Here is a 16,305-nt window from a genome sequence, read left to right as displayed (position 1 = left end):
AAGCTCTACATTGCTTAGAGATTGAATAGTCACAGAAAAAGTTTCAATCACTCAGGGTAATATTGTAAACCATGTTAGTATCACTCTTACACATATTTCATAGCAGCATTTCACTTGCCCATACGACAACATCAGTTGTACAGTATTATGTATTATCAATTATCTTTAATAGATATAGGAAGATGTGGTGTGAGTGCCAATGAGACAACTCTCCATCCAAACAATTCAAAAATTAAACCATTATAGGTTAAAGTACGGCCTTTTTATAAACAGATAAAAAAAAAATCAATCAATAGTGTGATTGAAGTATGATTACAGACATTGAAATGAATAAGCCAACTAGCCAAGGCTCCTTGTTGAAGGCCTTACATTGACCTAAAAAGATTTACTTTTATAAATTGTTAATTGGATGGAGAGTTGTCTCATTGGCACTCATACCACATCTTCTTATATCTAAGTAAGGATGTTAGTTTTCTCCTTTGAATTGTTTTACATTTTCATTTCAGGGACTTTTATACCTGACTATGTGGTAGGGGCTTTTCTCATTATCGAAGGCCATACAGTGACCTATAGTTGTTAATTTCTGTGTCATTTTGGTCTCTTGGGGAGAGTGTCTCATTGGCAATCATAGCACATCTCCTATTTTTGTAATTCAAAAGTGTTGATTCAGGGACAGCTTTCGGTTTTACACAATGTTTATGTTACAGTTTTCATTGTACATTCTTTTCTATAATGTCTATAATGTTGATTTTTTGTTTGCTAATCTAAAAGAGTAGTCTATCATATATTAACTTAAACTTAATTCATATTTAAGTATTTATTTGGTTTAAATAACTCATGCGTGAATTGTTTGCACCTGTCCTAAGTCAGGAATCTGATTTTCAGTGGTTGTCGTCTGTTTGTGTGGTTCATAAGTGTTTCTCCATCATTTTTATATTGACTAGACTGTTTGTTTTCCTGTTTAGAAGGTGTTTAAGACAAGTAATTTTTGAGGGCCTTTATAGTTTGCTGTTCTGTGTAAGCATCTGCTATGTGTTTAAGACTGTACCTTGTACAATAATGGTTTACTTTTATACATTGTGACTTGAATGGAAAATTGACACATTGGCACTCATACCACATCTTCCTTTATCTAGTATCACTCCCACACATATTTCATAGCTGCATTTCACTTGGCCATACAACATCAGTTAAACATGCATACAAAAGTACTAGGTATTCTCAATTCTCTTTAATGTACATCATATTATTAGCAGATTAACAGCATGTTATTCGTTTCTGTGTGTGTTACAGTTTAACATTGCATCGTTTGTTTTCTCTTTTTTTTTAGTGTGAATTCACATTGCGATAAGACTGTGTCACAGTACTTGTCTATCCCAAATTCATGTATTTGGTTTTGATGTTATATTTGTTATTCTCATTGGATTTTTGTCTGATGCTTGGTTCGTTTCTGTGTGTGTTACATTTTAGTGTTGTGTCGTTGTTCTTCTCTTATATTTAATGCGTTTCCCTCGGTTGTAGTTTGTTACCCCGATTTAGTTTTTTGTCCAAGGATTTATGAGTTTTGAACAGCGGTACACTACTGTTGCCTTATTATTCAAAAGTGTTGATTCAATGACTGCTATATTTCTTTGGTTTTACACAATGTTTATGTTACATATAAAAAAGAAGATGTGGTATGATTGCCAATGAGATAACACTCCACAAGAGACCAAAATGACGCAGAAATAAATATCTATAGGTCATCATACAGCCTTCAACAATCAGCAAAGCCTTAACCAGTTTTCATTGTTCCTGCTTTTCTATAATGTCCACATTTTTTTAACTTATCTAAATGAAGAGTCTATCATATATTAACTTAAACTTAATTTATATTTTTATATTTATTTGTTTTAAATATTTCATATACATACATGTTTATGCAGCTATAAAGCATTAACGATCAATAGTTTGAGTGAAGTATGATTACAGACATTAAAATGAGTGAGAAGTTTTCTTCTCGAATTATATCAACACATTTTGTTGTTTGCATCAGTATAAAATATTTGTTTGTTTCTATGCCTTACACATCGTTGGCACTTCCTGATGTGTCAGTTTTCTATTAACCTCACTCTAAAACATAATAAGTCTTCTGCTGTTGTTTTTTTCTTTGGTCGAGTTTGTCTATGACACATTCCCCATTTCCATTCTCAATTTTATTCTTTAAATAAATTGCATATCTTATTGTATTATGCAGGAATGTCATATTGCACAATGTTTATATCACAGGAATGTTAAGGGTCTAAATCAGATTGGAGGTTTCTCAACTACTTGTTCTAATAATGAAGTTCCAGTTATTATGGATGTTGTAGCTACTAGAAATCTGTATCCTGAAAAAAATAAATCATAACTTAAACAAAATATTATTAAATCTCCTTTTTCATACTAAAAAATATCTATATCTTTTCAATCATTTTACATGAGTTATCTTTATAAGAGTGTGGTAGGGTGGTCCAGCGAACACATGCTAGATTTGTTCAATCATTCATACAGTAATTGGTTTAATAAAGAAAGTTGCAATTCACTTTCATAAATCTTTACTTTTATCATCAAGAATATCTTGGATTGTATGCTAAACAAGTATTTGACCCACTCACACTATCATTTTCTATGTTTAATGGACTGTGAAATTGGGGTCAAAACTCTAATTTAGCATTGAAATGAGAAAGATCGTATTATAGGGAACATGTGTACTAAGTTTTAAAGATGATTGGACATCAACGTCATCAAAAACTACCTCGACCAAAAAGTTTTACCCTCCTAAAGTGGAACAGATGAATGGACGAATGGATGGACGGACCGACAGACTAGCGGATGGATCGATGAACCAATTGGATGCACAGATCGAAAACTTAATACCTATAAATGGGGCATCAAAACAAGAAAATTGTTTGTGTATTACAATGTAATTAACTCAGTTTTAAAATAGGAAATGCACTTTTCTACTTCATTTTTTTTTTCTCCAAATGATGTTTTTATTTTATAACATGCAATTTTAACATTTCATATTATACAGGCCCGTAGCCAGGAATTTCCAAAGGGGGGTTCGTTGGACTCACAAACTCGACTTTAACAGTCACAAATCGAACAGGACATTCATTGACTCTAACAGTGCTTATTTGTTTTCAAGGGGGGTCGTCCGAACCCCCTGAACCCCCTCCTGGCTACAGGTATGCATAATTAATTTCTTCTACGTTGATCAATCAGCTTTACAAAGTACATGCAGTTTATATATCTGCCTATCATTAATAACTCAGACTGAATCAATTCTAACACTCGTCTACCTGCACTTAAGATTACACAATAGCTGTCCTATTTTATTAAATAGTCTGGTTTGGATGGATTTATGTCTCAATAAATGTGACTGGTCAACTCATTAATAACCATGTATTTACAATTGATACTGACCACTTGTTCTAGTAAATAAGGCCAAACATAATAAGTTTAGTTTTAAGAAACAGCAATCCACTTATTTTTCAGGAGTTACTATAAAACTAACCAGTATATGTTAGATTTCTTTCAAAATTCTTTTTCCCATTACAGTTTGTAATTTTTATATAAAACCTTGCATATTTGTTTTTTAATGCACAATAAAGCAATTAAGTATACAAAAAGGGTGTTGCTTTTGCTTTTAGATGTCAGCCTTACTATGACTTTGGAATGAAACAACAATCAAACCTCCATTCCTTAGCTTAGTTTTTTGAACGAGTGAATTTTGTGTTATTAATCAGTACACTAAATGATCTAAATGTTGTTTATTTTTACCAGTAAATATAAGCAGTTTACATTAAGAGCAGACAAGGGTAAAACTTTTCAAACATTTACCATAATGATTTAAGTCTTATCTCTTTTATACCAAGACATGACTAATACCAATAATGTGGTACATTTTTATTAGGCGGGCTATAAACAAAAGAGGGAATATTATTTTTTGGCCTACTTTTATCATTTAATTCCCTACATGAGATGCAGAAGATACCAAAGGAATATTCAAACTCATAAGTGGATGACATACTGACAAGGCCATGACGAAAACAAAAATTGAATGAAATACAAACAACAGAATACAAAGCTATTATTCAACTTTCAGCTGTTACTTATTGATTCTTAAACCTATTTGTACCTTTGTATCATAAAACAGAAAATAAGGTTAGCAATTAGTTAATTATGATAAAAGAAGTGACATTTAGCCAGTAATTGAAATAAATTTAAGATGAATAACGTGATGGTACCCAAATTGCAACTATTTTGACAGTTTTTTCACCTATGTTTTTTTATGATCAAGTAAAATATGTCCATACTGTGTTTATTTTGTAGCCCTATCCTTCTTCATTGTATAGGTACACTAATTTGATTTTTAATCCATATTGAGTCCATAAAAAAATTGGTTTGAATCAACCTCCAAACTATCCAGGATTCTGTAATGAGGAGTACCAAAATTGCATCCATGCTTAAATTCACATCGTGAAAAGTCTAATAACGAGCATTTGTTTGATTTCTTCAAATATTTTGAACAATTGGATATTAGTCCATGCTAACTCTTCATATTTTACAAAAGGATGCTTATAATATATTGTTTTTGCTAATTTTAAAAAGATGACGTTTTGAAGACGTCGTACAGTGACTTTTTCAAACATTTTGCTTTTTCAGTAAACAGTCCATCTGTTGATAACTATTGTGAACGTTTTGTGTATATCTAAATATGTTTACCTATGTTGAAAGACGTGCATAGTATCAAATCAAAAAAATACCAATTGTTTAGTCTCTAGGAAATGTTGTAAGATTTCCGTTGCTATTTTTTCTAAATAGGTGCAATTTGGGTACTCTGTGCAATTTGGGTACCCTTACGTTACATATAACTGCAGTAGGCCTTAAAGAAAGTGATCTGACAAGACAAAATTAACGCATTACACAACATTTCTTACATAGCATAACAGTAATATAACATTGCATTTACCTTTTAATCTTCCAAGAAATCTTAATGCTGATATTTCAGAATATGTACAACCTCCCAAAAAGTAGACCAGGACTACTTTAGAGGATGGAGGTAAGGAGGAGGGCATCTTTCCTAAAATTAAAATACACAAATGAAGTAAATCAATTTCTTATTTTCCATTCATAAATCACATATAAAATACCACAAATAATTAGTTTTCACAACATTAGTGTTGTCTTGGACATTTATACTTGCAGTAAGATTACTGAGAGAAGGGAAACAACTCTTTGTGAGGGCTTCTTATCCTTAGATCCTAAACAAAGCTTTCCTATGCATCACAAATGACTGATAGAAAAGAATAACCAGTTGCCAACAGTGATGTGTACTAAATTACTTTAAAAATCAGCAAGATCCTAAAATAAGCATTCCAAAAGATCTCAATATGCAACAAAATGGTCAATGCTGATTTCTCCCAGGATAAATTGTCACATCACAATGGATATCCTATATATAATATGAAAGAGTGAAAAAAGCAACAACAAAAAAAAATAAAAGAGTAAAAAAAGTAGATAATATGAAATAATCTCAGTGTAAAAGTTTCAGGGAATATATGTTTTCATGACAATTGCTTTCACAAATTGTTGTTAATCTACAATAGGTCAAAAACAGAGTAAGTCATATGCATATTACTTTTGCCAAAACAGTGAAATAACAATTGTGGTACAGGAAAAAAACATTAGAAGGGAGAGGAATTACCAACATTCGGTTATCATTCATCAGACATAACACAAATAAATGCTCTTTTTTCCTGCATATAGATATAGGATGTGGTATGAGTGCCAATGAGACAACTCTCCATCCAATTAACAATTAATTAAAGTAAACCATTATAGTTCAATGTATGGCCTTCAACACGGACCGTGGCTCACACTGAATAGCAAGCTATAAAGGGCCCCAAAATTTAATAGTATAAAACCATTCAAACAGGAAAACTAACAGTCTAATCTATATAAAAACGAGAAACGAGAAATACTTATGAATCACATAAACAGATGACAACCACTGAACATCAGTATACATGTAATCCTTTTAAGGAAAATATATGTATTCCTATTTTCTTACAAGGAAGGGGTGCATATATATATCAATATAATACGGGTAGGCTGCTTGTGGTAGAGATGTTTGAAGTTTTTCATGAATGAGGAAAGTTAACTGGCTTAATTGTTGACAAGTTACTGATCTATCTGAGTTACATACATTATAAGCATCATGCATTCTATGGTGGGGTTGTTGTCTCTTTGAAACATTCCCCAGTTCCATTCTCAATTTTATAAAATGATAAATATGTTGTACCTTTTGCCTGCTTTGCATTGACTTCAGCAAAGACACCGCCTGGTAAATGTTTAGTTATTTCTTCCATACCAAGAAATGTTTCTCTCGTTAATGCCTAAGAAATCAAATGGAAATTTATTCAAAGCTCTGAAATTATTCAGATATAACTAAGTCTCCTAATATAAATACCATAAAATCCAGTTAAAATTGCATAATATTATTCTACAGCCACAATATAAAACTAGAGGCTAAAACATAAATAATATTTGTTACTGATTTCATGTAATTTAAACACAATTCACCCTTATATCTTTCAACAGCATCACATTTTGATATTTTTCTGGGGGTCACATTTTGTTCATTTCTGAAGGTGTTCTTTAAAAGTAGAAATTGAAAGAGGATAAGATCTATTTGTGTGAAATATCTTTAAAATTACCCAGATGACCCACTCTTTAATTTTTTTTTCTGGCAATCCAACTGCTTTCAATTCAGCCACACTTCTGAGTCTTATGAAATGGGTGCTTGGTGTACTAAATTAAAGGCCTAGTATCTTTGACAAAAACTTTAAAAAAATATATCAAATAATAAAACAAACAAACAAAACAAAAGCATATTATAAACCTCATGTATAACAAAACATAAATTGGAAATACACTTAAGACACATAGTTTACCTGTTCAACAAGTTTACATGACAAAGGTGAATATGCTCCACTAAACACATATGACATGTCAGTTGGGCTCTTCAAGTTAATATCATCAGTTTTAGGTATCTACAAAAGTCAAAATTTTAGTATTATTAGTTGATCAACAGAAACTTTTTTGTATCAATTATATATTTATGGTTAATGTTATTCAACATTCTTTTTGATTTTAAAAGTTGTTTAAGCAAAGTATACGTAAAAGTCAAGATTTCATGCAGTCATCAAATTAATGAAATTATTACATTCATATCTTTTCAATCTTAAAATTTTGTTGATTATTGCCTTTAATCGAGTTACTTTTTTTGAGGTTACATAAAGTTAGATGTAAATAATGGTCATGGAAGCTAAAATAGAAATGTATCTAATCTATATACATTGTTATATTATCTTTAATCATAAAACTTACCAGGGCCAGTCTTCGACACAAACTTTTAAACGAGCTGTGTTTAGTCATGGCTGCCATACTAGATGTCACTTTACCCAGAGATGTTGCTGGTTGAATAGTTGTAAGTTCTTGATCAGTTATCATTCCAAGCTTACTCAAGTTGTAAAATGTCAACATTTGTTCAAATCCATGACTCTGAAACAAGAATGTAAAACATTCAGTGAGGTGATAGTTGTTTTACTCTGTGTTGAAGGCCTTATAGTAATTTTAAGGGTGATGAACATCAATAAAAGTGTGCTGTTTACTTTGTTATTTGTGTTTAAAGCTGTGCAAAAACTGATTTTTGTGTCATGGATAGATACCCCTCCTTTCTTTTCTGTTAAATAAGAAAAGAAATCATTTATTGTCTTATTCAAAAAGTAAAATAAAACAAGAATGTGTCCTCAGTACACAAATGCCCCACTCACACTATCATTTTCTATGTTCAATGGACCATGACATTGGGATAAAAACTCTAATTTGGCATTAAAATTAGAAAGATCATATCATAGGGAACATGTGTACTAAGTTTGAAGTTGATTGGACTTCAACTTCATCAAAAACTACCTTGACCAAAACTTTAACCTGAAGCGGGACAGACGGACGAACCGACGGACGAACGGACGCACAGACGTACAGACGCACAAACCAGAAAACATAATGCCCCTCTACTATCGTAGGTGGGGCATAAAAAATACTGAACTCCAAGAAAGATTCAAACAGGAAAGTCCCAAATCAAATGGCAAAATCAAAAGTTCAAACACATCAACAGAATGGATAACAACTGTCATATTCCTGACTTGGTACAGGCATTTTCTTATGTAGAATATGGCGGATTCAACCTGGCTTTATAGCTAGCTATTTTGTGAATATTTAAAAAATTAAAAGGTAGGTTAATTTACAAGTTCATTATGCATTATAGCTTTACTAAACAATTTTTATTAAAGTATTATTAATTTGAATTGAAGAATGTGCCAAAGTTGGTGTCCTTTAAAGTGCTAATTTGGACACCATTAATGCCTATTGTGCAGTAGATTATGAATTAAATCTGAATATGGTAATATAGACAGGATGTACATGGTGTGTATAATACAGGAAGATGTGGTGTGAGTGCCAATGAGACAGCTCTCCATCCAAATTAAAATTTATAAAAGTAAACCATTATACGTCAATGTACAGCCTTCAACACTGAGCCTTGGCTCACACCGAACAACAAGATATAAAGGACCCCAAAATTACAAGTGTAAATGTCTATGTTGTGCTGTTCCACAACTAGCTATTAGTCTAGTTTGCACTACAAACAGTTTTAATCAATTTGATAGTTTTGTTTACAGTTCTTCATCTTGTCAGTCTTTAGTCCCTCTTAGATAAGTATTTTACCTGACAATATTGTTTCTTCAGTGATTTATAGTCACGAGCTGGTATGCCGTCCAGGGTCAGCGACAGTAAACATAACAATTTAAGGGTCTGTAACATGTTAGACTGCAATGACAGACAGAAATATATAAAATCTATTGTACATTAACTTCACATCAAATTTTAACTGACTCAAAATCATGATATTTTATGTAGAAGAAGACTTTAAACTTGAATGAATTACATGTAATCCAATTTAAATTCTCAAATCTCTTGAAAAGTTCATAAAAGATTTAGATTGTTTTATGTTATTTAGTATATTCATTAATTTAATCTATCTTGAACTTAACCAACATCTGATAATCTAACCGAATCACTATCCTAGAAGTGGATGATACCTATGGTATGCATGGTGATTTTTACAAATTAAATTCAAATCGGTGTGAAACAGTTTCCAGTTTTTGAGAAGTTATTACTAAGTTGAGATAATCCTTAACTGTTAATTTCAAAGAAGTTGTTTACTTGCAATATAAGCAAAGTCAAAAAGTTAAACCATATTCTTTAAAGATGGCCATCGTGGATTTCAGACTATCAAAAAAAATCCCATTATTGATAGTGAAATATAGAGCATTCAAACTTAACAACTGTTGACTATGCAGTATGGGCTTTGCTCATTTTTGAAGCCCATACAGTGACCTATAGTTGTTAATTTCTGTGTCATTTTGGTCTCTTGTGGACAGTTGTCTCATTGGCAATCATACTGCCATCTTCTTTTTTATAGTTAGTCATTTAGTTGTTTCAGCCCATCAGAACTCATTATTGTCCTTTGGCTGCCATTTTGAATTGATACCACTATAAATATATGACATATTTCATTAATATATTCATATTATTATTTATGCATAATTATGATCTTTACAAAATTATATAAGGCAAGTGAAAGAATGTACCTGTTTATTAATGAGTTCTTCAATAAATGTCATGTTTTCTCTCAGAGCTGTACCTTCTAACAAACCTGAAACAATAATTCAAGAAATAAACATTACGCTAGCAAATTCATTTTACACTGAAATGACTAATTGGTTTGAAAAAATGATATCTAAGTTATACCTATACTTATACTGTTAGCATCCCAATTATAAACATGATCCCTTTAAACCTCAACTTGTGTATAGAATCATATTCAAAACAGTGTGGTCCTGGCCATTGATTGACGACCTAAATTATCCCATTGACTGTGACAGATTAGGTGAACGTTTGTCGGTTACAATCACTGCTCACTATGTACTTGTTAAAGACACTGAATCTGTGGGGTCACCAAAGGTTCTCAACACCTGAATAAAGCAATTTGAAAAACGAATCCGGAATCATACGATGTGTTGATTTATACCAATAATATAAACCAAAACATAAAGGTTATTCCTGATTAATTTTTCAAATTATTTTATTATTAAAGGCGTTAAGAACCTTTGGTGACCCCACAGTTTAAATTCTATAAGTAAGAAGTGAGTAATGGTCGTTACAGACAAACGTTCACCTAATCTGTCCCAGTCAATGGGATAATTTAGGTCGTCAATCAATGGCCAGGACCACACTGTTTTGAATATGATTCTATTTTTCTTTCAAACAACTTGTAAATAGTAATGTCGATACAAATGATCATATTTATACTTTAATAAAAAATATTGAACAATATTTCTGTATAGTTGTCTTTTTAACTACTTGTTAATTAAATTGTCAATAAAAATGCACATGCTTTAACCTTGTTTAAACCAACATCTGCAATCAAATATGTCCAGCAGCTAATAAATGTTTGTGTTAATTTACGAAATGTCAAATAGTGTTTTTTTATTTCAATTTCTTTTAAATGCATGTCTAAAAATGTGTACCTTAGAAAATAAGGTAAATACAAACAATTCCTGATGAAAAATTTCAATTTCAAATTGTTTCTTTCTAATAGACAAATCTTATTTTATTTTCCTAGTGACTAAAACTGTTAATATTTCCAAGGAGCCTTATTTCAAATTAAAATGTTTTGGTATAAACATTCAGTATATTTGTTATTTAAAGCACTACTTTAAATGGCTTTTCAATACAAATTCAATTATTTAACCAACTTGTCTTCTGCCATCAAATGTGTGCAGCAGCTTACAGATTTATGATTATATTGTTATCGACATGTCAAACTGTTTTGATTTTTAAATTTAATGCAATAAATTCATTATCAACCTATTTCCAATTCTTTTGAATGCACGCTTAGAAATTTGTACATTAAGGAAATAAAGTTTGAAGAATTCCTGATGAATCATTTTTCATTTTAAATTGTTTGTTTCCAATTGACAAATCTTATTTATTTTCCAAGTGATTCCAGTGGCTTGTAATTCCAAGGATCCTTCTTTCATATAAAATGTGTTTGTACATACAAACACTCTGTATATCTAATTGTTATTCAAACCACTACTTTAAATTACTTTTCAATATAAATGCAATTATTTAACCAACTTCTGTCAAGAAAGTGTGCAGCAGCTTACAGATATTTGTTTATATTGTTTACTACATGTCAAGTTAGATAAATCTATAGCTGTCCTTTTATTCAGGGTAAGTACAAATAGACCAAGGTCAAACTTGATTGGATACAATCAGCAGTCAGTCAATCAGCAGTAGCCAATCAGCAGCCAGTAAAAGTCTGTCAATTGAACCACTATCAAATTTTACATTGGGGTATTCAACAACAATTACATTAGCATTTTAGGTAAATAACTATGATATACAGACAATGGGAATATTAAATTAGCTTTGAGTTTTCATTTCTTGTCAAATACAAACAGTATAATTTCCATGCTACATAACACATATTCTTGAATTGCTGTAATCCAGTATGATTCTGATCACAAGTTTGTAAAAGAAGACAAAAATATATTCAAAGGATTTGAGAGTATAAAAACCAAAGAGCTTAAAGAGGACACCAATGAGATTCAAAGGATTAAACCACATATTTAAACAGGGGAAATCCTCATTGTCTTATTCATTTTGGAGTTTGTATGTGAAACCTATTCCAAAAGATGCTTGTCAATGACTTCGGATGGTTCATTTGCATGTAAATGGTACCTGATGCTATTCTGTAACTTACATTATACTACGGTACTTATTCATAAAATCTTATGGTACATTCAATTCAAAATATTTTATTGTTCAAATATCAAATGTACATTTAAACAAAGGGATCGGACAAAAGGCAGTGCCTATACAAATCCTTTCCCATACAAGATGGATTGAATAACATGCATGATAGTATATAATTTTCTGATAAGTTAATAGATCATACGTTGTTGCAGTGAGTCAGGGAGGCAGTTCCTCCACTTCTTGAAGTATTTTTTGTGTATACATATATAAATAACTATGTTAACAAAGTTAAAGCAAGACCTACTGAAGGTGATATCGAATTTTGTACCAACATAATAACTGTTGGTTAGGAATCAAATAGATCATAAAGTGATTTTTACTCAAATTCACAAGCTCACTGCAACAAAGATGTTCTATTTATATGAATAAAAAAATTGATTGGCCCTTTTTTGCAATACATAAATAATTTAGTCTACCATCTTATTACATGACTATTAATTTCTTGATTTTTGAAAATATAATTACTAATACAAAAAATATAATAAAATATATATAAATTTATTTGCAAAAAGATGCTAAACACAATTGGTTGTTTTTTGTGTTAAAGGTTAGGTTTGTCTTTAATTAAGACTAAAGAGTGGTACACTGTGGTTATAGGCTGGTTTCTAAACAGTATAATATCACATGAATTATTATAAAAATCTTCCAGTTTCATGAATATATTGTTGTACATATGTAAATATCTCTGTGTTTTCATCAATATTTAAGTCTGAGCAACCCTGTAGTAGGACATCAAGATTGACATTTTTAAAGTTACAAATTTTTCGAAAGAGCTCATATCTCTGATAAATGTAAAATGGACAAACATAAAAGAAATGAAAATTATCTTCTACTGGATCTCCACATGCACACATAGAGCTGTCCGACAAATGATCAAAGAAGAGATGATCTTTTAGATCACTAGCCTCATTTCTTAATTGGCAGTGGATTATATTAACTTTACGTGAACCAGTGGAAAAGAAAACAGGACAAGGACTTATGTCCTCATTCAGTTTTCTTTTAAATCCTGTGAAGCTTAAAATATTTTTAACTTCTCCATCAAGTGAATTCCACTTTTCAAGAGTATGTGGAATAAAACTGTTTTTATAGGCTGTGGTTTGACACTGAGGAGTTTTAAATTCCCTTTTTTTTCTCAGACCATACTGGTCATTAGTGTTTGTACATGACAAGATATCAGCAGCAATATAATTAGGAATATCTCCAGAAATAGTTTTATGAAGAAACAATTATTTGTTTTTCTGACGTCTATTCTGGAGGGAATCCCAACCTAATTCCTTATATAATTTATCTTATGGTACATATAACAGTAAGCATTGTGTCATCGGAAATTGTCTCTGAAACAAAATATCTACTAGTAATTATACCTATTAAATACAACAGTCATATATACATATATATATATATATGTATGGAAAATTATACATATAAATATATATAAATAATGCATTATATTATGAAATCTGACATTCAGCACAAAATTCACAATATAAAAATAAGGAGATATGGTCTATAGCCAATTAGAAAACTATCCACCAGAGTGCAATTGAAGTGAACAAAAGCAATATAAAGGCTGGATAGCTTTTAAAAATAAGAGAAGCACATTATTGTTAAAGTCCGATATAAAAGGCCCTTCAGGAAAAATGTGAAACAATTAAAATGACAAAACTAGCTGCCTTATCGAAAACAAAAGAATTTACAAAAAAAAAACTTTCCTGCTTAGTGTCAGAGTTGCTTAACTTTTATAATAATAGACAACTTGATATTTGCTGTGTCTAGTCCAAACACATGGTAATAAGAAGTGAAAACAAAAGCTGAGCTTCTCAAAAGATAAACTAACATGATTTTCTGCTAACTTTTACAATGTGATAAAGCAAAATAGAGTCTTGCCCAGTATGCCAAATGCATCTTCTATGTCAAATATCCCTCAAATTACATGTATAATTAAATACTGTTTCATGCACATTAAAGTTCTTTTTAAATCTTAGATAACTTTTTTCTATTGCATGATGTTTTTCAAAAAGACAAAAAAGAGAATTGTTATCCATAAATTTTAATTTTTAGGGAGACTACAAATATCATTGAAAAGTTTAAGGCTAGTTTCAGACCAATGAATCAAAAATAAATTTGTTATACTAAAAACTGATAAATATAAATCACTTCAATTCTAAAATAAGATCTGCAGCCACAAATCAATTTATAATGATCATTACTGAGAAGTCCGTGACTAATCATGCTGTGACATCACTGTGAAAACCATGATTTACATCATTAACACCAAAACTTTTAATCTTAGGGCTTAATAGATATAGGAAGATGTGGTGTGAGTGCCAATGAGACAACTCTCCATCCAAATAACAATTTAAAAAGTTAACCATTATAGGTTAAAGTACGGTCTTCAACACGGATCCTTGGCTCACACCGAACAACAAGCTATAAAGGGCCCCAAAATTACTAGTGTAAAACCATTCAAACGGGAAAACCAACGGTCTAATCTATATAAACAAAACGAGAAACGAGAAACACGTATATATTACATAAACAAACGACAACTACTGTACATCAGATTCCTGACTTAGGACAGGTGCAAACATTTGCAGCGGGATTAAACGTTTTAATGGATCCAAACCTTCTCCCTTTTTCTGAAACAATAGCATAACATCACAACATAGAAAAACATACGATAAAATATCAATTGGCAGACTTAACTCAATCAAAAAACGTATGATTACACAATGAACAAATAAATTTGATCTGCGATATCTGAATACAAATGCAGTTAACTAAATATTAGAGACAAACATTCATGACCAAAAAGCTAACAAACAAATTCAAACACACTGAGAAATATTTAACCAATCAATGTTCACTTTAGAAAAAAACGTTTTTTTATAATCTTGAAGTTTATACAAATGTTGTAAGAATAAGTGAAAAATTGAAGATATTACAAATAATCAAAGCTGGTGTACAGACAAGATCCATATAAATAAAAAATAACAAAAAAGCAAATTTAATACCTGTAAATCGTCAAAATAATCATGACGTCTTAAAAGGCTATTTCTAATTTTATTCATTCCGGTGTGATGGCAAAATATCAAAATAGCCTTTCAAGACGTCAAAATTATTTGGACTACTGTTAAATCTAATTACTTGGACACTGTGATCAACAGTTTCAACACGTCATTGTTTAGACTAATTTTGCATGTTGTTGTTCTATATGCTGACCACAATCTTCAGTGACAGACTACAATATTACACAAGGTCATATGTACTCATGATTCTTTTGGTTTCTTTTCAATAAATTGGTGATTTTGAAAGACTTAAATTAATGCATAATATTCTCAAATCAGACATTTAACAAAACATAAACAGACCTACTGTTATGGATACCGGTTATTTTGTTTAAAATGTTTAAAGCCCTGATAATGGTCAAGATCTTTTTATTGTTTAGGAAATAGATTATACATTGTACATGTTGTAACTAGGTCAAAATATTTGTGAAATACCTAATGTACAAAATATATTCCACTCAATAAGACACTGTACAAAATTGCAAACTAAAGACTTTCATAAATTCAGGGTTAACGACGGTTCAGTTAATAGATAAATGATAACTTCAAATATGTAGTGTAAGCACATAAAGGCTATACTGGGACAATATTTATGGGTATTAAAAATATATTTGGAGCAAGTCTGGTTTAAACAGGTTCCTGGTTTATTCTGTGTTAAAATATGTTTAACACTATGCTACCTTCCTTATATTGACAAGGCATGGCAATACCATGAAGGTTTTATTCACTAGGAATGTGACTATCCCATGCTGTGTTTTTTTTCTTATTTCATCTTTACATTTTAAAATTGATTAAAAGTTTGGTATGTCAACACTTTTTTTACATCTTTTATCTGAATAGCTTCGTTTAAATAAACTGTCAATACACTGAAAATTAAAAAAAATATTGATATGTTTTAATTATTGCTAAAAATATAATTGTAATAATTAAAACTTGCATTTTGAAATATTTTATATGAATTAAACAGGATTTTTTCTCAATATCGGTAAAATAACAATGGTATTTTAGTGTAAAATGACAAAATCGCAAAAATAAATGTATGCAATAATTTCTGAATTTACAGTACTCTAATAAGCATGTGCATTTTTAGACTCTGGGTCTCTTCCTATATAAAGATATACATATAAGCTTATTAAGAACTTATTTTTGATTGTCAAGTATATCAATCATGTCAATAGAGTGCAACTTCATTCATAGAAATTTATATGCCTTTAGATGACTGCAAAAACTGTTATAAAACCTGTGATTTTAAGCTGAAAAGTTG

General features: G+C 30.6%; 1 protein-coding gene across 1 annotated transcript in view; it reads right to left on the bottom strand.

Moving 5' to 3' along the window:
* Nucleotides 1–1,887: 1,887 nt before the first annotated feature.
* LOC134715292 (vacuolar protein sorting-associated protein 33B-like) overlaps nucleotides 1,888–16,305 on the bottom strand; it is a 37,238-nt gene continuing 22,820 nt past the window's right edge. Inside the window, exons 13-19 of the mRNA XM_063577394.1 lie at nucleotides 9,741–9,805; nucleotides 8,815–8,916; nucleotides 7,417–7,590; nucleotides 6,981–7,079; nucleotides 6,329–6,422; nucleotides 4,997–5,107; nucleotides 1,888–2,369 (exon numbers count right to left, since the gene is read on the bottom strand). Of these exons, the coding sequence (XP_063433464.1) occupies nucleotides 2,287–2,369; nucleotides 4,997–5,107; nucleotides 6,329–6,422; nucleotides 6,981–7,079; nucleotides 7,417–7,590; nucleotides 8,815–8,916; nucleotides 9,741–9,805 (728 nt within the window). The 3' untranslated portion in view covers nucleotides 1,888–2,286. The remainder of the gene's footprint in view (nucleotides 2,370–4,996; nucleotides 5,108–6,328; nucleotides 6,423–6,980; nucleotides 7,080–7,416; nucleotides 7,591–8,814; nucleotides 8,917–9,740; nucleotides 9,806–16,305) is intronic.

This window comes from Mytilus trossulus, chromosome 4, assembly GCF_036588685.1.
Source record: "Mytilus trossulus isolate FHL-02 chromosome 4, PNRI_Mtr1.1.1.hap1, whole genome shotgun sequence".
In the NCBI taxonomy this organism is placed as follows: domain Eukaryota; kingdom Metazoa; phylum Mollusca; class Bivalvia; order Mytilida; family Mytilidae; genus Mytilus; species Mytilus trossulus.
This window is presented reverse-complemented; position numbering and strand designations above follow the sequence as displayed.